Source organism: Ammospiza caudacuta, chromosome 1 (genome assembly GCF_027887145.1).
Source record: "Ammospiza caudacuta isolate bAmmCau1 chromosome 1, bAmmCau1.pri, whole genome shotgun sequence".
NCBI classification, from domain to species: Eukaryota; Metazoa; Chordata; class Aves; order Passeriformes; family Passerellidae; genus Ammospiza; species Ammospiza caudacuta.
Window position 1 is genome coordinate 70,394,280 of NC_080593.1, and position 24,983 is coordinate 70,419,262.

Here is a 24,983-nt window from a genome sequence, read left to right on the forward strand (position 1 = left end):
TTCGTTGGTGGTTGCCAGGTAGCGTGAGCCTTCTGAAGGGTTTATTATCCAAGTAACAAAAGAGGAGGGTGAGTTTTCACTGACACAGAAAGATTACATTGCTGAGGTTCATCTCTGCACAACAATTTTTTTCCCCTGTTGTTGCTTTTTTTCTGTCTTATTCCAAGTAAAAAGAGAGCATGTCGGAAGTGGGAGAGCAAAAGCAAAGCTCAGCCTGTAAAAAGACTGGAAACTTGATCTTTGAGTGATTTTAAGATATTCCAGAACTTTTCAGGGACCAGGAATCTGTAAGTTTGAGCTACTGCCTCACCCCAGGACTGCATTTAAGATTGCTGAAGTCAGTGAAATTGTGGACTGGTCTCTTATCTGTGGAGAAATATGCATCCCAGAGTAATTGCTTAAATGAAGTAATGGTTGGTATGTGTATCCCAGCCCAGGGTTTCCCAGGTTAAGGGACACAGCCAGCATCTGTATGTTTGGCAACAGCAGGACGCACATTTTTACTGCTAGTGCCACCAGTGCTTACAAGGACATGAGCAGGTTTACCAGGGAAGGGAACAGAACAAAAGAGGTTTCTCTGTTTTTTTATCAACTCCTTGCATGACCTCTTGGCCCATCTATCTCAATTAAGAATCACGTTTAAACTTGCAATGCTTTATTTGAGCTGCCTACTCTCAAAATGCAGCCTCCAGCTCTCAGCTATTTTGACCTTCACATAGCTCAAAGCAAATATTGGAGGGGGGAGGGATGGGTATGATATTTAAACCTTACAAAAGGCTGGGAAAAGCCCAATTCTCTTTCAGTCTTGTTCCCCAGAACACCAATATCTCCAACTGATAGCTATTACACAGGCCACTTACTTTATCCTGACAGTCTCTGCTGGAGTTACTGACCACAGCTGGACTCCTGTATTTCAGAAATGCTCACTCCAGAGCTCAATTGTGTGTTGGGTGAGACAGGATCTGACTGCTGTAGGAAGCAGCAGGGCTGAGCAAGGCAGACACAGATGCTGAGGGCTGGAATGCAGAAAGTTTTGCCGTCTCTGGTCTAGGAATGTAAATGAAATAGTTATAGCAGAAGAAATTACTATAGCAAGCTAAGTAATCATGATGCAAATCAGAAAATTTTTTAAAAATTACTGCATCACCAGTTACTTTGACTTCTAGTTTCTTATCCTTCTGTGCTACACAAGAGTTTCCCATAAAGAATTATTTTTACTGTTGTTATTGAAATTGTTAACAAGAAAGAGCTTAACTTACAAAATAATTGTCACTTCCTGCAGTGTTTTTTTTTATTTTTTTTTATTCCATTATGTGCAGCACTCCAGCCTGGCCACAGGCTCCAGTATAAGTTTTCTGCTTGCAACAGGAATTTACTCTGCCTGGTAGCTTCTCTTTCTACCCCTCAGCAGCAAGCCACAGGCACTGAATGGCCAAAAGTGGCCCATGTTGAAATTTGTTCTCCTGAATGGATCATACTTGTCCTGGAAATGGCCAAAGGACTTTTGTCTTCAAAGCCCTCAAACCAGCAAGTCCATTTTGAGCACAAGGCTCAGAGGGCAGGGCTGCCTCCTGCCCTGGTCAGATGGCACCCAGTGCCGTGTGAGCACACCTGGCTGAGGGCTTTTCTTCAGTATTGTGAGTCAGTCCTGGCAGGAGAAGAGTTTTTTGAGGGATGAGAGAAAGGACTTGGAATTGCCATGTCTTTTGTGGGATTTTTTGCCTGCTAACAATACTTCCTATGCAGACTGCTTTTCACATTGTGTTTTCTTCCTCCCCCTTGGGACAAACACTGCTTTTCTTTACCAAAAGGAAGGATGTAGTTGCTTACAGACCTGGGGGAGAGAGAGTTTGCCTCTGCTGTCTTTGTTGTATTCGTTTGTGGGTTTCGTAGCCTGTTTCTAAAGATAAGCAAAGCTTGAACAGTCATGTTTTCTGTCTGTCTCCCTACACAACTATTCTTGAATTTGTTGACAAATGCAATTTTAACTTGATAAATGTTCTTGAGATATCAATGATACTGTATTTCTGTAAGTTTTCAGGAAATAGATGGTAGTCCAGCAGGAAAGATTGTGCTAACATTCTAAGATGCAAGGTAATAAATTGACTCTTTACAGCGGAGAATCCACATGGAAGAAAAAACAGGTGCCTGTAATTCTTCCATCTGGATAGCTGCTATAGAAAACAGGAAGAGGGCATGCAAAAATTAAATATGGTATTGCCAAGACACGAGCAGCACTAATTATATATATATATATATATATATATATATATATGTATATATGCAAGTGGACCATACAGGGTATGCTTAGGAGACAAGGTGATGGTGCAGCCACTTCACCCAATGGGCAAGAGGAAACTTATTTAGGGGAAGGGTCAGGAGGTAGTTTAGTTAAAAATGCTGGCTTTGGGAGTTGAAGATGAGGGTTTGAGTCCTTTCTTCCTGAGATGGGGTAGTGGGTAACCCTAAGAAGGGGATTAGTCTTCAGTCGTTGGCTTACAAGACCAATGTTTTTATAAACTATTAGAGTTAATTAGAGTTTGAGTCGTTTATTTTCTAGGGCGGCCGCAAGGGGGAATAAAGCTAGAATGATTGTGAAGTAAGTGAATGAGGCTAGTTGGCCAATGATGATGGATGGGTGTTCTACTGCTTGGCTCTGTCCCCAAAGAAGAAGGGCATTCTGCAGCCCCATTTGTGCAGGCAGTGGCCAACAATCCTTCCTGGAAACAGGAAACCTGCTGAGGAATTTGGGCAATGGCTACTTACTAATCTAAATTAAGAGCCTTGGGGAGGACTCACCAGCTTTGTGCCTTAGTTTTCATATTTGAAAGTGAGCTGCTCTGAGCTCTGGTGAGGGTGGTGCCTGCAGCATCTGTGCTGTACCCAGGCTCTGTGTCACAAATGTTAATCAAGAGCAGCAGCATGAAGGGCAAAGGTACTGGTTGTAGAAAAGGACAGTGGGTCAAAATCACTTTTGTCATCCCCTATAAATCTCCCAGTTCTATCTCTAGGACTGAAACCTAAAATTGCTGAGTGTGCAACTTCTGTGTGTAAGAGCACAAACCTTAAATTGCTAGCACTGCATTACCCCGCACTTGAAAAGCCACTGCCTGTATTTTTAACTGCACTTAGGTTGCACGCTGTCAAGGGAAGCTAAAAATTCTATCTCTTTGAATTCAATGATATTGATGATCCTTTAAATATCAGAGAGGTAATTTCTCTGCAGTGTGCCAGCTTCTGGACTTTTGTGACTTTCCAGCACATGCAGATGAGGAAGATCTGTGTGTGCTTGTCTATCATGGATTATCACCAGTCATTACAGAATTATTTCTCAATATTATTGCTCTAATTTGTGACAGTTAGCTAAGATAGCTGGAATGTTTTAAAAATTATTTTTTAAAAGAAAAAGGTTGTTCTGGTAGAATAATCTACCAGATGTCTGTAAATAACAGACAGCTACGATGAAGCCACTTGTGGGCTGAGAGCAAGTTCTCCACTGAGACGTGAGGAAATCATGGGAACATCTGCCACTGCCCATGCAAATGGCAGGTCCCAGCTGTGCGTGACAGGGGAGGGAAAGGAAAGGAACCTTCAGAGGATGCACCTGGCTGAGGTGAAATATCATACTGTTGCAATTAATAAAAGAACAGGCACACTTGTCCTGGAGTAAATGTACTGGGGTCTAAGATACCTTCTTTCGAAGAGTAAAATACCTGCCCTATCCTGATGCTCTTTGAATAAGGCTGTTAAAACCGCTGATGTAACTTAAATCTAGAATTCAAGGCTGTTTGGTGGCTTAATGCATTGGGCCCCTTGCTGGCTTATGGAGGGACTGATATAGACTTCCATTCCCACCCTAAATCCTTGATCTTGCCCTTTCAGGGATATCAGTTCATGACCCCATTGGTCACTTCAAATGAGCTACTTGACCTGAGTGAGCAGAATAGCACTTGGCCCCATGGAAAATGCTGCACAGGCAACACAATGTCTGTCAGGGGAGGAAATAAATCATGTTGTTCCTAAATGATCACTATAGTCAATTTAAGAAGGAGTGCTTATATTCTGAAAAGTAATTGCTGTCCAATGGGTTTTTTTGCCCAGCCATGACCAAGCACTTTCTCTCTAGGAGCAGCAGGGCAGGAGGAAGGGATTGTTTGTCAGACCTCCAGTGGGAAACTGGAAGATTTGCAGAATAAATAACATCAAAAGCCTAATCAAAGTTGAGTTTTTCCTAGTAGCACTTCAGGGTCCTGTTTCGCTTTTTGCTGTTTCCAGCAGCACACAATTAGTGACCAAACCTGCCAATCTCTGAGAGCTGGACCATTTTGATGGAATAATTGGGCTTTATTGGCTGTCTCTTGAGGACTCATTATTATGCTTACAAAAATGGGCAGTTCAGCACAGTCCATATTCTCAGTATATTTTACTGTAGTTCCACCATAATTCCACCACCACTGCACCAATTACATGAGTGGTGTGTGAGGGGGGCATGGGAAAAGGTTTTGCTCAAACACAATTCTTGGGTCTGGCAGCTCTTGACTTTCAGAGGGGAAATGAAGTTAGGGAAGGTGGAGGGGTGAGGAGAGACTTGTCTGGTGTGCATTAGGCCCCCAGTACTGACAACCAAAATCTCTGCATCCTCATGCCAAACTTGAAACTGTCATGGGGTAGGACCTGTGCAAATCATTGCTCTGTGTGCCTCCCCCATCACTCCCTCTGTGAAATGACCCTGGTGAATATATTGACATGGCAGGCTGCAAAGAATAGGCTTTGGATGTGGGTTTATTATCTTGGAATGAAACTTGCAGTCCATGTAACATTTAATAGTAAGCAGAGTGATGGTGTGCGGTTTATTTTATAGTTGTGTGTGTGGCCTAGCAGAGAAAGCTTTTATTAATGTGAGTTTTGCCTTGTGGTAATTTATCCATGCACTTAACTTTGTTGTTGAAATTTCACACCTTTAGCTGCTCTCTGTGTTAGACAGTGAATGTCACCCAACTATTCCCCAGCTCACTGCTATGCACTAATTAGTTCAGAATAGAGCTCTGGTGAAACTAAAGCCTAGTCATATGTGGAGATGGTAAAAAGTAAACTGAGACAGAAGTCCAGGGGTGTGTCACAATGGGCTCTGCATCAAGGGACAAAACAGTCAGAGTTTGTTTACAAAGGACTGGAATTCAGCTATTGAGGATTTAAATTCTTATGTATTGTGTGACATATTGCTGTGCCAATTACCTACCTGAAAGAGCTAACAACAGAATTCAGGGGCACAGAGACATACACAGTTTTTCTGCTCTATCTTGAAGAAAATAATTTCATGTTCCACTCAGAAAAAAATATTTCATAAAAATAATTGTCTTGTATAATTAGAACTTAGAGCCAGACCACCACTGGATCTACCATGTTATATTAATATTCATTTGATTGCATTTTTGAAATATTACATGGACCTTTTTTTTACCCTCTTCTTTCAGGAGCTTTTCTCTATCTACCCAGTATTCCAATTGAAGATGACAGCAATATTCAAAGTCTAATCTATTGAGTCCAATTTATCAGTTTACTTGTGCTGAACCGATAAGCTGCACTCATTGTTTAAGATAAGTTCTTATATTTCAAGGAGGCAATATGAGCTCACTCATACAATTACATGAAACACCACTTGGCCTGTGGGGACACTCCTGCTGTGTATTGTTTTCATCTCATCTGTTTCAATGGTATCATCACCATTTGCAGACAGCTGATGACACCAGCTACTTATCAGTCCATTTCTGCTCTTGCTGACAGCTCAGTGTAAATTGCCTAAAAAGGGTTGTGCTGGTTTTCTTTGCATGTTGCACCTGCTGGAGAAGTTAAACTCAGCAATACAATTACAACACACAGCTACGTGCAGCTATGTGGTACATTTAAATATCGACAGTGCCTTCAGACTCAAACTCCAAAATGCATTTGTACCCATTCCTTAATTATTTCATAAAATGCCAGAAGCTTGAGTGAGCTATGAAAGCATGAGCTTGGGATCTGTGGGAAGCACTGCTGGCTTTGTCTTATTTTCAGCAAACAAACAAAACTTGGAGTGTAGTTCACTCCTGCAAAGACTATCAGCACAAAATATATGCATATTAAGCACCTATTATGAGGACTCAGCTAGGACTTAACTGGTACATTTTGTGGTAGATCTTTACTAGTCACAAATTTCACTTCAAGTGGGTGCAGCTCCAAACTCACTATTTTGTTTGTTGGACTTAGTTTGTTTTGAGACTTTTACTTTTGCTTTCAAGAAGAAAAGGCTGAGTTCTTTTCTATGGCATAGCAGGAGAACTGTTCTCAAATTCTCAGTGAATTATGCTGTTTAAATCCTTAAAAAATCCCAAGGTTTCCATGGTGTCACTAAAAGGAAAGCATCATCAAAAGGAATGTCATTGCTCTTGCATAAACGAGGATGGAAATTACTCAAAGAAAATTAGTTTTTACTCTCTTCCACAAGGAGTGAAAAAAAACCAAGAAAATTCTCCCTTGTGTGCAGTCTGTGACCCCAGACTGCGTCTTTAGCAGGGGCAATTAGAGAAATTATCTTTTCGTTTGCTGGATTACACCATCCTGCTGCTATTTCTGCTGCAGAGTAGAATGATGCTTTCAGATGTGAGCTCCAAAAAGAGAGGTGGGTAGGATCCAGGGCATACTGAACTTTATCCAGCTAGCACAAATCCCAAGTGTCTCACTCACCTCAGGACAGCTGAGAGCACCTCTTTTTCCAGGCTATGAATGTGTTGGTCCTCACAGGTTGGCACTGAACCTCACAGGTGAGATAACACAAGAAAAGTGCTACTCCAGCCCAGCACAGCTCCTTGGAAAACCTGTAAATTCATTACTTTTTTTTTTTTTTTCCCAAGGATGCCTGGAAGGCATCACTTTTAAAGGCAGTGGCTGTCATGACTAGTTTAATTAGTACTTTTGCACTCTAGTTCTACTAAATTTAGCACCTCTGTCTGCTAATTTACAGTGCAGCTGGAAGGCATTGGATATAGATGGAAAATGAAAAATAATTGCCCTGGCCTTCGGGACTATAATGATGACAGAATTTAGTAAATAGCTACATTTTTTCCCTCTCAGGAAAAAAAGCCAAGACATGATCACAAATACCTGGAAACAACCAATGTGTTAAATAATTGCATTCCATGTACAACCAGCAGAGTGTACAGGGTATTATTGACTCCTTTTCAGATCGAGTCCCAAGCAGGATTGTACAGACTGATCCTATTAATTACCACCTATTTGTTATCTGGAAGTAAGAAAAAGGTGGGGTTTGTATGTGGACTCTGGTGGGAAGTCAAGGTCTTTTAGTCCTTATTATCTTCCCCTGCTGTGCATAGGGACTGACAATTCACTGCCAGAAGGTTCCTGTATGCAGGAGGAGAGACACATCCTCTTCCTCTACTCCCAGGGAGAACAATAGGGTTAAATAGTTCCATGTTATTTTTCACACTCTCTCCAGAGACTCATAAAAGTTTTCCTCCTCATGCCCAAAGGAGCACAGCCTCCTAACAGCCTCGGAGGAATTTCAGACAGATCGTCTCTCCCCAGGGTATCAGCCAAGCCTTAGCAGCACAGTCTAAGCTGAAGATCCCTGGGATGTGTTGTGATACCTCTCACCCCTCCTTGAAAAGTGAAGAAATGAAGAGGAAAAAGAAATTAAAAGCTGGAAGTGGATGCCACATTAGCTCTCAAAAAGAGCTAGTCTCTCCTCGCCGCGTCCTCTCCTCCTGGACCAAGTCCCTAAGGGAGGAGATGTGGTCACTTTTCTCCTCACAGATCCAAGGCAAAATGAAAGGACTTTGCACATTCCCAGCTCTCCTGTGGCTGGGTGGGAGCCCTCATCTCACCAAGGAGAGTGGGGGAGGCAGGTAGCGTGGGAGCCCTGCTTCCCTGAGGCTTGGTTTTGCAAATCGTTACTGAAGACTCCCCGTGCCAAGACACAAGGGATGGAGGGTGTCACCTCACTCTGCCTCCTAGGTCTTTGGGGAGTTCATTTTGTAAGAAACTACAGAAGTCACCTTTTCAGTACAATCCATAGCTAAGGAACATGATTTTTGTACCTCACTATATATTAGACCTTGGGAAAAAAATAATGTGTGTCTGTGCATGCACACAAAGCCAACAAAACAATTCATACTAGCTGGATATTACAGATGTTTTTGAAAATGCATTTTCCTTAAGATCCTGAAATCCTACACTATTCCTACTGTTTAAAGAATATAGAGGAAAGCACATGCTTTATTGTGCCCTGTGCTAGCGTGGCTGACTGAAAGGATTGGGGTGGATAGACATGTAACAACCAATGTAAGGTAGCTTTGTGCACTCAGTGTTGCTCTCTGGAGGCATCCAACCCTGACCTTCAGCTGTAAAAGCATGCTAGGCTCCTACCTTCAGGCATCTGTGTTGGATTTAAACTAGATGCTGGAAGGGCAAGGGAGATTGGATAGTGATCAAAATTTCCCCCACCACCAGCAATTACAAATGCCAATTGCCTGTTGGGGAATTTGAGGTGCTTCATGGTACTTTAGTGGTACTTTGTCAGCCATAATTTATGCTTTGCTTAATCTATAGTTCTGGAAGACAACTTTTCTCTGTTTGCCCTGGGGTTTTTTGTTTGGTTTGTTTGGAGTTTTTTGGTTTGTTTTGGGTTTTTTGTTTGTTTTTGTTTTGTTTTTATCCAGCAGTGATTCTACTATTCAGAAACCCAGTGACAACAGATTTAGTTTCTCTAACTGCAAAACTCAGATGCAAATTACTTGTAACTTAATGTCCAGAAAAAGCTTTTGTATTGTTTCTGTCTTCTCTTTCTGGGGGAAAAGAAAAATTGCTTGAGGCAAATTCTAGAGGTGTTGGGCTTTTGTATATCCCTACAAAATAGATGAGATTCTTCAAAGTAAACAAAAAAGTCAGTGATACATTAAGTTTTCTGAATTCCAGAAAGGAAAAGGGAAATGGGAATTTCCTGATTGAAATACAATGCACTTTATCTTGGGGGGGAAAAAAATCTTACTAGCACTGTCATTATATGCTGAGCAAGATGAAAATACATCCTTAAGTGGAGATGTAGACTTGAAACTCTGTTCAGCAGCCTTGTGTACAAGCTGTGACCCTGGTGTTTCAGAGCATCTCAACAAATGCCCAACCTCGCTTGTATAAAATGAGATAATGGGAACCATGGCTCTTAAAACCACAAGGGAAGTTTTCCAAAAAAAGAGAAAGGACTAAACTGTGTTGGGCAAAATTATAGCACTTTATAAAAAAGTACAAGTGGTTCGGTGCCTGCTATGTGAGGGTAACAGCAGGAATGCTCCCAGATCATTCACTGGGTATAGGAGGTGTTTTCAGGATCTGGATAATTCCCACAAACACTAAGGCTTACCAAATTATTGAGAATAATATCACAGTAAAGCCTTTGCAGTCAGGGAGGGCTGTAAGCTGGGAATTTGGCACACAAGGAAACTGTTGCAGAATGTATTTATCCAGGGGATACTTTTGAAACTGTTAATAAAATCTGAAAACAGAACGGATTTAAAGCTCCTCCTCAAGGAGAGGCTACAAATTGGGACATGAAATGTAAAATGTTACAGTTTGTTCCTCTCTACACAATACAACATCCTGCCAGCAACAAAGAAGTTCCTCTTCTGAAAACTTTGTTGCATACTACTTGTTGTGGGAGGTGGAAGGAGGTTCGGAAGTTCAGTAAATACCTACGGTCAAATCAGTGATGAGTCCTTAGACTCCCATCCTGGAAGACCTTAAATTTCCCCAGAATATTGGATTCATTCGAAAAGGGGTTGCAAGTACTATGGACTTCATGAAAACTGTGTCAGGTACCCTGAAAGGAATAGGCACATAAATAAAAGAGAGTGAATTCACTTGTTTCAATCAATGACCTGATGGAATACATCCACCAGAACAGTAGGAATCCCAGAATTTCCCTCCTTCTGAGGAACTGGAAATTTCCCAGGAAAATGCCTACAGAACAGGATAGTCCCAAATACCCTGACTTTACAGAGCATATGCCTAAACTCATCTCCTCCCAGAGATATGTGTAACATACAGTTTCCCGTCAAAATCTGATCAGAGGCTCTCAAGGTTCTTTTGAAGCCTGAGAACGTCACAATGTCAATTACAAGATGTGCTACAAATGTATGGGTTGGATTTCAACCCCGTGCAACTGGTGACTCAGCTTTGCCTGTTTCAGGCCAGCTATCAGTTTGCAGAAGGTCACTGAGGTCCATTCCAAAATATTTTTTCTTCAGCCAAACCAAATGCTGACTGTTTTGCAAAAAGGTGAAGCTGACATTAATGTTTTCCATGTCAGTAGTGGCCAGTCCTTAAAATGGAAGGAATAGAGATGCCTAGTATCAGTCACAACTCAGGAGCTTGCAGCTTATACAATGAAAAGTCTGATTCAGAGCTCACTGGAGTTTTAGGTAAATTTACTTAAAGAAAACAACAGCCCCTGAACTTTGTCCAACTTGGACTCTGTTCCCCTTTTTCTGTTTTTAAAAGAAGTAATTATTAGCTTTGTACCATTCCTACTTTGTCCACTTTTAAGATGGTGAGGAAAAGAAAATTTTGTCCTAAATTTTAAAACTTACTATCTGTAGTTTTCTTCACTTTTTAGTAAGGTCAATGCTCATTAAGCACTGCACTGGTTTGCCTGGAGGTTTTGGAGCTGGTTGGATGCTTCATTCCCAACAGAGTGAACAACATCCTTTACATCTACATTCATCAGCTGGATAAAGGCTTGCCCTCAAATCTGAAAATAGTGGAAGGATGTGTTTAAGTATCTTAGAAGAAAGTTTTAAAATAACTGGCTTCAGAAGCATTTTCCCATAGCAACATGCTTTTAAAAATAATTGAGGGAGATTAACAGAGAATTCCTGCATAATTACACAAATACATCTTCATCTTTTACCAGGGGGTTCTTAATCACAAAAGCATGCTGCAGAGGAGAAGCTGAATGGGCACCAGTTAATCATCTGCTCCAGGTGGGCTTATGGAACTAAGCAGGAGCCAGAGAGGTGCCTGGTCAGGATAACAGTCTGACACTGAATAAGGAGACCATGAGTAGGTCAACACAACCAGCCTAACAATCTCCCTCCTGCCTAAAGCCCAGGAATAGTGTTACAGCTAATTACCATACAGAGCCTTTTGTCAAAAACCAAATTACCAGGAACATTTGATCCTTATGGAATAGAACTGGAGATAAGAAATGTCCTGCTTAAGACAGCTGGCAGGACAGCTGAAAGAACACAGAAGGCTTTTGCCAAGGTAGGTTTGGGCTCCCTGCCTATCTCATTCCAAACCACCACAAAACTGGTGGAAGCCTTTGATGTTCTCCTGTGACGCCATCACAAGCAGGAACAATTTGCAACATTTGCCATCACTAGTGCAGACTTTTTACTTTGTAAGTAAAACTCTTAAAACTCATTGCCCAGCTGATGTCTTCCTAAGGAAAATGGCTGGGCTCCTGGCATGGCTGAAAAGAATGTTTACTTGACACCAGGTACAGGTTTGCCAGCAAGACTCGGCCTCCTCCTTGCCAATTGTGGCCATCAGGATTTCCTGTTCTGCTGGTTGACCATCCATTGACCACCTGAGTGGGCAGTGGGAGGCAGGGAAAGGCCACAGCAAAAACTGCTCATGAATAATCCCTTGTTATCTCTTAATTACAAACAGAAATCTTGTATGGATGAAAGTCTAATTACTTTTTCCAACATCATCCTGTACCAGGTCTGCTTCTTCATGCAATTGTTTACAATCTGCTGTTTTCTTTGGGTTTTTTTAAGCCTGGGGAGGTTTTGTTGCTGTTTGTTCCTTTTTTAAGCCAAACCTCTCCAACTCCAGATGGCTCACCCCTTGTAGCATTTCTTCTTGATCCAGGTGTAACATCTCATTCTCTGCTTGCTGCTGGCAGCTTTTCCATCCTAACAAAAACTTTTCTAACTAGATGTCTGCAGCTGCAAAGGAACTTGAGTTTCCAGACTGTCTTGTGTATTTTCAGACTTCTCAGACTCAGCAACCTCACTGGACAGCAAAAGGAAAAAGCTGGGACAAGTCTGCAGTGGGTTATTTGTTGAAGTATACATGGTATGACTAATGCTCCTTACCTTTCCTCAGCTAGCTGGGTGTGTGCTGAGCAAACATCTTGGCAAGCTCCACGTGACAGCCAGACCCTACTGGTCCAGAACAAAGCTAGCTGGAATTTCACCCTTCAGCTCACATGCACCAGGTCCTGGGGTTCTAGTAGTGTAAAATATAGAGCTCATTGGATGAATAATGGGGCCTACCTCTCTCCTTCGCTCCTTTTCTCCCTTTTTCTCTCTGTTTTATTGTTATTTATTTATTTATTTATTTATTTCAGGAGTCCAGAGACTCCTTGATTTCAAGCTGCATAAATTCAAGTAAAAAAAAACTCAATTATGATAGAAATGCTTGGCATTTCCAGGGTAGTGGTTAACAGCTCAAGACAACCATTGCTAGCATGCTGAAAAGTGGGTTTTGACCTTTATGAGGTAAGATAGAAATCAGTGGTTATGCCTGAAGAGACAAAGTCTGCCAGACTGACCATACTGCAGAGCTGTATTTGCACAAGCTGCCTTGGCTTCCACATAATTACAAACTATTTAACTGTAGCAGTGCAAGCCTCTTATCTCTCAAATCTTCAAATGTTTATAGGAAATACAACCAAAATGTTAAATATTGTGCGATGATTTTTCCCCCAACTTCTTTTTTTCCTCTTTTGTTCCTAAGATCATTATTTTGTTTAATAGGAGAATCAACATGCTCTTTCCACAACTGGAACTAATTAATGCTCTTATTTTCCTCTTAAGCCTTTTGTGTGCTGCCATACTTGGTTTGTATGTAGACAAGAGAGAACATGCTCTTCTCCTTGACATTTTGGAAAGGATTTATCAGGAGAACAATGAGTTGAGCTGTGAGCCACAGGTGTAGGTACCACTGTGGATGGGCAGTGGCAGAGTATCAAGGGCTGTGCTTTTTCAGGTCAAATGAGGAGAGGAGAGAGAAGGAGAAGGGACCTACAATGGCCAGCCAGTCTATCTGCAATCAGGTCTTGGAGGGTGCAAGCAGCAGTGAGTGCCAGATAACACACAAATAGATGGGTATATAGATGTCAACATCTTTAACTGAGACTTTGCTCCTTCTCAGCCTCTCCATGTGTAACATCCTGCTGGGCCTGCATTGAAGGATAGAAGAAAAGGCTAAAGTCCTTCTGTTGTACCTTGAACCAGCTCCCAGCCCATGTCTGACCCCATCATGGACTCGGGAAAAAAAACATTTGGGTGCTAGGTGAGTCTGAGCTTGCATATACAATATAGGAGCAAGCAGGGAAGGAAAAACTCCCCATCAAGAATGCTTCTTAACCAGGTGTAAAGGGGAGAAAAAAATCAAAGGCAAATATTTGATGTGCAAATAAAGTTCTTGATTATAGGTTCCATTTTTATTAGATATTCCAGTTAGGTCCTGCAAGATTGGAAAACTTGGTGATTCATACATTTTAGACTTTGAGTTCCTATCCTTATATTTGTTCGGTTACTTTCTGTAGCATATACATGTGCTTGCACAGTTAATCTGCAAGCAAGGTGTAATTTATCTGTCTGAGGACTGCACTCTGAGTCACTGAGTTCCCTCAGGGTGTCCTGGTTCCTTTCCTTCAATAATCCTTAAGGAATGTCCTAGGTGCTGTCTGGTTTTTGCTTTCCCTTTAGAAACTGAGTTACACAGTGAAAGCGACAGTAGCCATCTGCATGAGGCCGGCTGTGACTCCCATTATAGGTGAAAATGTGCCCATCTTGCTCCTGAAATAAGTATTACTATTTCAGCCTCGGTATTTCTGTTAAGAATCTGTCAGCAGCCTTAGAGGAGGATGCAGAAAATATACACATATTTTTGCACTAAGTGGTTTTTCAGCATCAGATGTTCAGCTACCATGTTATGACCAAGGGAATGTAAAATGAATGCTGCTAGAGACTTTGGTCTTTTGAAGCAGAAATCCAGCTCAAAGCCTATTTAATTTAATTTAATTGTTCATTTAATTTCATTTATTTAATTCTACTATTTGAAGTCTGTTTGAAATAAAAAAGCCACTGGACTGACTTAATTTCTACTTGATTTCACTGCAGTCCATTGAGGCATTCAAACAAGCTGTGTCTAAAATTATGTACACTGTAGAACTTGTGTAAGCATTGGTTAATGTTTTGCATTGTTTTAATGTATACACACAGACAAAAAGCCCTACATCTAAACACCATGAAGAATGCAAAATTAGGCACTTGAAAGGCAAAAATTACTAAAATAGCTCGTGTAAGTCCAATTTGGCTTCTCTGTGTGTTCACATAATGTCTGTGTGTTATACACATACATATATATATATAAAGTATATAATACTTGTGTACATACAGTGAGAAAAGCCTTTAATTATGTGACTACTTTTTTGTCTACAGAGTGTTTGCTTTATGGAGTGAACAGGATAGACCTGCTTTGCATGTGGGTCACCTTACTGGGAAGCCAGCTGTTCCCAGTACAGCAGTGACTCGTTAATTGTAGAGACAGGTGATTCACAAATGAGGTGGGAGACTGGATGAAGCATCACTGCTTCTCCAGAAAATGAAATTCATCACTTAAAAAGTCAACTGGCTAGCTGCTGACAGGTATAGAGGAGACAGGAGAGAGCTCCTGAACTGCCCTCAAGGAAAATTATCAGGACAAGGTTATGCAATTCAAGTTGAACCTCACTGTTCTACATGACTGTGGGGCAGGGGATCCATGTAGGAGCTGCCCTGAAGGCAGGTTGGAAGGGGAACCAATTTCTAGCTAGGAAATGGTCAGAGCAGCTGATGGAGGTAAATTCTTCTGGTGGCAACAGTGGGAACAGCTTGGTCCAGGTTGTGAATCTCCATCTTGCTGTACAGTCATTAAGAGTCCACATCAGTACAATTGCTTTTATTATTAGACAAATTCATAAACTTAAAAAAAGAAAAAAAAAAGGTAGTAGAACCACGTTTACTTTCCTTAAACCTTAAGTCAGATTAACTGACTCTAATTATCTTACCTAGTTTTAATTCTTTATTAATCCTGTGCTATATCAGCTGCTCCATCACTTGGCCCAGGAGTGATCTCAGGCTTCTCTCTCTTCCCCAAAGGACTGTATGATGCTATTCCAGTTGCATTTGTCTAATTTGTGAGTCCATGCCTTGAGACTCTGGAATTTGTTTTGCAAAACCACTGCACAATCACAGTTGCCAACAGGATCTGGGCTTCAAAAATGCAAAATGCTGCACTGTAGTCTAGAATGTTAAACTGCTGCAAGCACCCAAAACATCAAGGTTTTTACCTTAACCCATCTGCCTCTGAGATTACCAATATCAAAAGAAGGTAATAAACCTTCCCCTTACAGAGACACCATGAAAATAAATGCATCAATATTTGTGAAGCACTTGGATACTTCAAAGGGGAGAATTATAAGTCCCATGATGGCATTAATCATTAGTTTTTGAGAGCAGGGTGGAAGATAGTAAATTAAATAAGTCATGGGCTCCATACCAAACATGGAGAAAACAAAGTATTGAAATGCTTCTCATTAAGACACAGATACTCAAAGGTATTTTAAGTGCTGAGAATCAAGCTTCTTAGATGAGCCTCTATTGGTTTTTTATTTACTTTTATTTTTAACTGAACAAAACAAGAGATCTGCAAGAAAAATTGTCAGTGATTATGTTATTATAGGTTGTAGCATAATGCACTATTCAATAAAGTTTGCATCAGAATGCATGTGCACCAGATCTAGGGCACAAATTGACATTGCCCAAGCAATCTTAGTTTCAGCATTTACCAATGTCACATTGCTTGACTTTGCAACACATACGGGTTTTTTTCAATAATTAGTGTACAAATAATTTTCTCTGGTTTTAGGATAATACCCAAAGTCATCCACATTCCTCTATGTGGCCACACCTGTAGGAGACAGGGGATGGGAACCCTTCTCTTGCTTCATCCCTCCCTATATGGGGTACATACCTCTGGCAGCAGGGTAAATGACACAAATAATTGGTTGTCATCTTTTTTGAATCAGCATAGGAGGGACAGAACATTTTGCCAGTAAGTTTCACCAATGTTTGCTGACATCAGAACAACAGTGGAAGTCAGGCATTGTTGGTTCAATCAGGATCATAAGAGGGCACACTGAAATAAGCACAGGCTTTTCTAGCTGCTCCTCAGGTGGCTTCGCCCCTTTTACCACTTTCAACTCATTCTTCTTTCTTTTGATTTATCTTACCTCACATCCAGCTTTGACAATACTCAACTGACCCTCATGAGCTGAAAAATCCCTTGCAGCATTTTGATAAAGCACTACACGTCCAGATCCAACCCCACAGCTAATCCTGTTTCAAGAGCAGGGGAGACTAGAGACCTCCTGATCTTTTTCAAATTGAATTTCCATATGATCCTATGAAGACACCATGCTTTCCTCCAGTATTTAAATAGTCTTCATTCCAATAGGTAAGTTTATTGATCAAACTTTGTACCAAGTAGCTTTGGTTAATACATTGTCATAATTCCACCTCTACAGTACAAGATTCCTTTAGACAAAAAAGGCAATGAAGCATGCATCCCATAAAACAATAAAATACAGCTAAGGTTGTTGCTATGAAATGAAGTTGCTGCAAATTCCACATAAACCAGGAATTTATGCCAGGAGTTCTTCAAAGTACTGTGGCTGGCCTTCCAACAATGTGAAAATGTTAACACCAGGGCTAAGGGAGCTTGATTTTTTTTTTCCTTCCCTTGTGTAAACATGATAATATTTCTCTGTGTCCTGGTTTGAAAGCCTCTTGAGCTGCAGTGGGTGCCAATAGACAGGATGTTTGTTCTGCAACAGGAGGCTTGTTCTGCAACAGGGCAATCAAACTGCTCCTGTCAGAGTAGGTCATAGTCACCTTCTCTGTTCCTCCACTGCAAACTGTTGATGACCCAGGTCATAATGGTGCACAAATTTTCTAATATAACGCAGTGAAGGTGGATAAAATAAACAATAACACATTGATTTGTTTTCTTCTTGAATACAGCTTATTTTTTAAACTGTATCTTTTTGTATTTCTGTGAAGGATTACCCCACTCCTGGTTCTTCTCTCTCACGTCAAGAAGGCACTGCTGGAGAAACCTTACTTGACCACAAAATGTAGCTCCTCACGAAGCCTTGCTCAGGAGACAGAGTTTTGATGCTTAACTTCAGCATTTACTCCTATGTAGGGTCTACCACCCATCTGAAATATTCCTTTAAAACAATTTTCATTTCCTCATTTAAACCAAAAAACAGTTTTCACAGGAGTATGTGAAGGCATTTCTCTTTTTTGAAAGATTTTTTTCCCATAACATTTTGCTTCAGTAGTACTTATTCATCAAAAATTTATTTCTTAGCTCCTAGAAATGTGTTTTCTTTCCTCTTTTGTCTGCAACCTTCTTCTACTCAGAAACAGTCTCTTGAGGATCACTGTTTCAAGGGCAGAACTTCTACTATGCAAAATATGTAACCCTCAGGAAAATGCTACCTTTGAAATTTTTCCGTTCCAAACAAAAACTCAGGATGTAGAAGCAGCCCAGAAAAGGTGTTTGGGATGAAAATGTTTGATCAGTTTGAGTAAGGGTTGTAACCTCTCATTACACATTTTTCATTGTACTGTATGACTTTATTCTCTTTCTACAGCTCTACTACACCTACTTGCTTCTCTCTAATGGTTCTTTTCCTTCCCGTTTCTCCCCAGTTTTCAATTCTTTGCTTTCTTCAGTCAAATTTCTCTGTCCTCAGAACTTGCACTTGAGACCTCCATTCCTAAAATTCTCTTCCCCTCAACATTTTGATCGAAGTCATAATGAGGCCTTTTCCCCTTAGTGGGAAAAGACAGTGAGTGGTAGCTGGGAGTTTCTAGAAGACCTGTCACAAATGATCACATTGCAGAAGAAATGTAGGTATTGGGCTAATCATGAGCTCACAAAAAAACAAGCACAGAGAAAGCAGATCTTTTGATGGGATGAGTGCAGAAATGCTGCTTGGCAAGAATGGGTAAGAACAAACACAAAAAAACCCAATACAACAAATAAAACTTAACTAGAAAGAGCATCCCAAGTAGTGGGAAACCATTTGATAAGTACATCAGTGGTAAGAGGAAGTCAAAAGCAAGTGGATTACTCATCAGAGAGAGAAAGATATTGACTGATGCCAGAGAGGGCTCAGACTGCCTCAGGTCTTCTTTGCACCAGCTAAAAGAGGTCACATTTGATCAGGGGACTGATGTGATACACATTAATGACAAGGGAATAAGGTTTTCAGCCCAGGCTGGGGCAGAACAAGAATACTTAGGTAACATCAAGATGTTCAAAGCAACAGTCTGGCTGCACTTTATGCCAGGGTAGTGAAGGAAGTGGCTCAAACAGCATTGGAAACACTCATGTTTATCTCTGAGAATCCAGGGAATAAATAAGGGCAAGAAATAAGCAAACTGATGCCTGTCTTTAAAAGTAGCATTTGAAAATAAATAAATAAGCCAGTTTTTCACCCAAGAAAGCATCTAGTACAAATAGACACATGATTTGTAGACAGGTAGAAGGAAACAATAGGGTAAGCAACTATTAATATGAACTTGTCAACTAGAAACTGGGACAATATGGGTAAATTTCCCTTAGCAATGGGGAGCAGAGAATGTTATGGAAGAGGGGATAGTGGACTCCACTCATCTGTGCCTCGATTAGCCTCTATGCACATGCTTATGAGGAAGGGAGTTCAGCTTGTCTGAAAAATTTAGGCAGGGGGTACAGAAGTTTGGAAACAGCAGTTGTCAGTGTTTTACAAGCAAGAGGGTGGATTACAAATGCAGTTCCAAAGGGGGTGTTTCGTTAGCAGCCTTCAGAGATGGCACTAACTGGGGAGCAACTGTAAACACATTGGAGGATGACATAAGAATTCAAAATAACCCTAAGAAGTTACTGGGAAAGCAAAGAACATGACTGAGAAGCCCTGTGATGAATTATTTTTGCAGGCAGGGTTACCCCTCTGCACACAGAGGCTGGGGCACTGCTCAGCACAGGCTGCAGACAGCAGCTGAGGAGAGAGCAGAGAGCTGCAGGCAGTCCCTGGCCAAAGAGACTGCAGCAGAGGCAGACAAATTGCAGCTGGTCATCTTAAAGAAAACATGGCACAGGGATGTGATAGCAGCCATCAGATGTAAAAGGACACTGCAACACAGAAAGAGGAGACTTCCCTTGGCAGGGACCACCACATTCACATTTCAGCAAGGAATATTCAGAGAGGAGGATAAAGTGTCCCCTGGAGAGGCTGTAGGGCCTCTGAAGTACTGGGTGTTCCTCAGAGCAGAATCCAGGGAAGCCCCACAAAAGGGACACAGAGACACACTGAAGTGGTGTAGATGTGAAACCTTTCTGGTGTCCTCTGTAAGACAAAGGGCTAAAGGGAGGGAAATCTAAGGCATTAATGGTGTACAATAATTTGCTAGCAGAGATGAGATCAAGTACATGAAATTCCATCAACAACTTGCTCTTCCATTTATATTTGGCAATGACACCCATCCTCTTCTAATGCACACAAGCCTTTTCTGCTCACTAGCTGTGTTCACGTGTACAAGCGTATATTGATCTGTTTTCTCTCCTTCCCCTCTTACAAAGGAAAAAATAACTGCAGAGTTCAGTAATGCACGGGCTGTGCTCTACGATGAAAATAGTCTGAGGCACTTACACGCTGAAGTAAATTTAGCTTAACATAAAAATAACCTTCACAAATTTGAAATGCCTATTTTACCATTAACGTCAGGTGCTAACAGGATATAATTTTCTTCCAAGTGTGTGCTGATGTGACAGGCTGACTGAAGAGATGCAGGCACGTCTCCTCGCCCCCCTCTGGGTCTCAGAGATGCCCCCTTCACCTTTCGGCTCTTCCCTCCGAGTCTCGTCCTTTCCCCGGCCACACAGGGTGCTCGTGCGTCTCGGCGATGCGGTGCGCTCCCGCCCAGCCCGCTGCAGCCGCGCCGCGCCGTTAAAGGCGCACACACCGTGTAAATAATTGATACGGAGCGGGCGCGCTGCGGAGCCCGAGCGCCTCCTCCTCCCGTTCCCCAGCCCCGGCGCTGCCCGCCCCGCAGCCCTACCTGCCCCGGCCGCGGAGCGCGGCGCGGCCGCGGGGCGGCGCGGAGCCCCCGCCGAGCCCCGCCGAGCCCTCCCCGCCCCGCGGCGCCGTCCCGCCCCCGGCGGCGGCGGGTCCCTGGCGGGGGCCGGGCCGGGCCGGCGGCGCGGCGGGAGCAGGTGCGGCCGCCCGGCACGGCGGGGGCGGAGCGGGCCCGGCAGGTGGGGGCTGCCGGGGGGCGGAGGGCGAGCAGCCGGCAGGGTTCGTCCGCCCGCCTCCGGAGGCGCGGCCGGCGGCACGGCGCGGAGAGCGGGCTGCCGCGGGAGGCGCACGGCGGTGGCGGCGGCGGTGACCGCGTCCGCAGCCCGGGCCGCGGAGGGGCCGGCGGGGCCCCTTGCTGCAGAGCCAGATGTACGGGACGCAGGGCTGCCAAGGGTCGGCGGGGAGGTGCTGGGGGCTGCCGCCGCCGCTGCTGCCGCGGCCGGGGGGGAGCCCTTAGCTGTGCGGGAAGCGGGCAAGCCGCGTCGGGAGCTGTTATTTTCCCCTCCTTCCTTTGCCTTCCCTCTTGTCCCTCCTCCCCCTCCTCACCAAAACCGGGAGAGGAGGCGTGTTCGGTGCCTTGCTGCACCGGTTTTGCTTGGTTTGTTGTTGCAGGGCTTGGTTCTCAGGGCGGCTGGTTTTTTTCTTTTTTTCTCTTTTCTCTTCCAACCTCCCCGCCTTCTCCCTTCCTCTCCTTTGGCCCATCGCATGCTCGGATCCGGCTGGATCCTTCCTTCGCTTTTCGGCGGTGCCTCTCGGAAGGGGGAAGGGAGAGCTGGGATGAGTGCAGCTTGACGCACAGGCGAGGAGCGGGGGGGCACCGCCGGCAGCTGCAGCGGTTCGTGGCCGCAGGCTGCGGGTGAGGAACGGAGAGAGCGAGGGGGCTCCCTCGGTGCCTCCCCTTTCTTCGCCCCTGTCCTTCCTCCCATCCTCCCTCTCTCCCTCCCCCATCCGTCTCCTGCCGGTCCGGCTGGGAGCGTGTGTGCAATACCTTACGCTGCAAGGTGCGCGAGTGCGTGCGCGGAGCGGAGGGAGGGAAGGACTCGCGAGGGAGCCGGGTCTGCCCCGGCCCCCCCTATGTGAGCCTCCCCGGGCGGCTGCATGGCGATAGAGCGGCGCCGTGAGGCGGGCGGCGGGGGCCGGCCGCTGCCCGAGGAGAACGGCTCCGTGCCGGGGGCCGTGGGGGGGGGCGCCGCCGCCCCCCCGGGGCCTCCCCCCGCCAACGCCGCTGGGGCCGAGATCCAGGCGCTGCCGGTGCCGCCGCCCGCCGCCGCCTGCAGCCCGCTGCTCCTCGACTACGACGGCTCGGTGCTACCCTTCCTCGGGGGGCTGGGCGGCCGCTACCAGCGGACCCTGGTGCTGCTCACCTGGGTCCCGGCGCTCGTCATCGGTTTCAGCAAGTTCTCGGACTCCTTCCTCCTGGACCAGCCCGACTTCTGGTGCCGGGAGGCGGACGGGCAGGGCAACTGGAGCGGGACCCTGGCGCCGATCCACGCCAACCACAGCGGCAACGGGAGCATCTTCCCCCCGCCCGGGCTGCCCACCCCCGCGGGGGGCAACGCCAGCGAGTGCGGCTGCCGCGAGTGGCACTACCGCATCCGAGCCGGCCTCGTCCAAAACGTCGTGAGCAAGGTGAGAAAGGCGACTTCCCTCGGCCCCCCTCCCTGTCCAGCCCTCGCGGACCCTCTCGGCTCTTTCCAAGGCGAGGGGAGCAGCTGGGCACGATGCGGATCTGTCCTTGCATGCTGTAGTTGGGTCAGTCAAGTCCCCGTGGGTGAGCCTCCCAGCCGGGGAAAGCCAGTCCCACGGCCGCGCAGCCCTTTCCCTGCCGGGGCGTCGCACCAGGTGTCCAGCCTGTGGATTTGTACCCGCACACTGGCTGCAGCGCTAAGCTGCAAAGTTATGTCCTGAAACGGGATCCTGTGTGTCTCTTTGAGCTCCTGGTAGTGTCCTGCTGTCTCTCGGTGTCTGTGGGCAAGATGCTGGAGGCAAGTGCCCCAGCTGATAAGGGGAAAGGGTGGCGGAGAGGGCTCCGGTTCATCTTTGTGCAAGTATACTGAAGCAGCTCTACACGCCAAAAAACAGGTTGATTTTTGGGGAAACTGAAGAAATGGTGACTGTTGTGTGTAAAATAAGTCAAAAGTTCTCTTGAGTTTTTCTGGTTATGTACTTATTCTCTTGAAAACTGTCTTGGCAGAGGAATTGAAGAAATATCTCACTCGAGTTTACTCCAGAAGCAAAACGTGCATGCTGCTGTGTTTTGTGTTTCCCCATGTAATGACTAAAGTGGAAAATTTCTAGTGAAGAGACTGTGCCGCTTTCTGCTCTTGCTTTGTATTTGCTGAGTAGTGCATATCAAAAAATCACCTTCCCTTTTAACCTGAAAGCTTTTGCTTGTTTATATTATCAGCCCTGCAAAAGACCCGCTGGCTGCAGATGGGCCTTATTGATACTAACAGGCAGCTGGTGCTCCTGGAAATGTAAAATGAAATGGTTACACCGGGGAAGAAGTTCCCTTAATCTCAAGACCCCCCTCCTAAGATCAGCAAAAATTACTTCCTGCCTGGGAGCAGTGTTTTAGCTTAACTGTGTTTATCTAGTTGGGATAAAGAAACGAGGTAACAGTCAGATGAGCAACATAATTGTGCTTTGGTCAGCCAGCATGCACTTATATTGAATCATTGAAAATCATTTCGGTTTCTCTTTGTGTCCCTTGAAAGAGTGTGCAACGGGAAAAGCAAATCCCTCAATACCTTGAACCCAGAATTAAAAAGGAAGGTAGCCCAGCTACATTCCTTTCATGAGAGAAACATAGGCACATGTTGGATCTGATTGGGTGTGATACAGAAATGCGTAAGAAAGTTAGATATTTAAAAAGGTCAGATTTTCTTCTGTTTATATACAGAGACTGAGCTATTCATATATTTGGGGGTTTAACACTAAAGTTTTAGCATGAAAAAATTATCTTGAAATATTTTTTTTAGGCTAAACTTAAAAATTTTTTTTTTTTAAATGTTTGAATCTTTTGAAGGTCATCGTCAAGTTGGCCACAAAAAGGTCAAGGGAGAGTTAGTTTGCTGTCTTGCATGCTTCTTTAGAGATAATAAAAAAAGTGTTCTTTGGAAGAACTTGCTGTAAAGGGCAGATCAATTTTAAGGGATAAACAAACATCTGTGGCCCCTGCTGTCTTGTTTTCTATTAGAAAGAATAATAATCATCTTTTGAGACTGTGGGTTTTTCCAGTGTGGAGTTCTTATTTTTTTGTATGCTCACTTCCAAAAGCCTGGCAGCTTTTTTGCTTTGATTTGTAATCCCATGTAATTATAATTAGATTGTTTTCTTGAGGTCAGGATTCCTCTTTAGTTTGTGCTTTGTTTTTGTTTTGGGGGGTTTTCTGGGTGGGGGTGCTGCCTGTTTTTATTCTAATGGAGAAAGAGAGGAAAAACCCAGACAGAACATCATCACAGCTTGATTTGGACTTCATTTCTTATCAATCCCCAGGAGCTCTGATACTGTGGGAGCAATTCTTGTAACTGCTGACTCCTCTTACATGCATCTCACTGTCCTTTGTGAGAAAGAGCTGCTCTGGATGAATTCAAGAGACTGGATGTTCAGATCACCCTTAACTCTCCTCAAAAATACATTTATTTCTGTAATGTATTATGCAATGTTCTCATCTTTCTAAATAGAGTTTTATTAAATCTTAGTCTAATATATGCTCATCTGTGTAGTAGCCAGGGGTTATATTGAAATATCATAAAGAGAGCCAAAAGTATATTAATAAAAAATGTACTTTTGTTTGGCAAGTAAATCCTCTCGTACTTACCTTCAGTGGTCTGAGCTAACAGCTGCTGGATGCTCCATCATTGCCTTGTATTCAGAAACAATGAAGCAATTCTGGTTCTTTAGCACAAAGCACATTTGATGTACATACGTATGAGACATCACTGCTCCCCCCATTCCTCAGGGGTTGGATAGCTGTCCTTAAACTGTGTTAAGTTCCACTGTCTCCACAGCCTGTCTTCTAATGGTACACCCCTCATCAGATGCTGTATCCCTGTCCAGGCTTTCTCAGCTCTCCCTTCCCTGGTGCCTATTTTCCCCCAGCCTATGTCATGCTTGGGATTGATGGAGTGGAGGTCTTGCTATTTCCAGCCCTGCTTGGTGCTTTGTTTAGTCCCACTTCTCTGAGTGTTTGCTGGAGCCAGCAGTGGCCTTGCACCTTTCTTGAAGACTGGCATTGCTGTGTCAGACACTGTCATTATCCTGACCTGCTTGACTGAGTCACTGGGAGCGGTGCTTTTTATAGTGCTGCCAGTCATTAGAACTGGAAATGGTAATAAAGGACATAGTGCTTATTATTTAACACTGCTGAGATACATGTAGTGAAGAGGTCAGATGCATAATTTAACCACAGGGATTCCCGTGGCCATGTTAAATCACCCTTCTGAGCTAATGTCCTGACTTGGCACATAAATCTTGGTCTTTAACTTGGATTGTACATAAATATCTTCCCTTAGCACAATGCACTTGCAAGGCTTTTTCACTGCTAAATGATTCCTTGAAGATTTTCATCTCTTCCTTATCACAACATCAACATCACCATACTGTTATAAACAGAGTACACATGTATTTCTTGAGAGGTACACCCTAAACCAGCCCTTAGTCAAAAGGCTAGAGAAAAGCCTTTTTAATGGTCCATGTATCATCTCACCTGTGTCCAAAGGAAGGATGCTAAGAAGCACTCTCT

The 24,983-nt window shown here is 43.8% G+C and overlaps 1 protein-coding gene across 2 annotated transcripts in view; it reads left to right on the top strand.

Moving 5' to 3' along the window:
* The first annotated feature begins 20,610 nt into the window (after window positions 1–20,610).
* SLC22A23 (solute carrier family 22 member 23) overlaps window positions 20,611–24,983 on the top strand; it is a 104,923-nt gene continuing 100,550 nt past the window's right edge. For both annotated transcript variants that reach the window (XM_058812345.1, XM_058812353.1), the window contains exon 1: window positions 20,611–21,865. In XM_058812345.1, coding sequence (XP_058668328.1) covers window positions 21,335–21,865 — 531 coding nt within the window. In that variant the 5' untranslated portion in view covers window positions 20,611–21,334. The remainder of the gene's footprint in view (window positions 21,866–24,983) is intronic.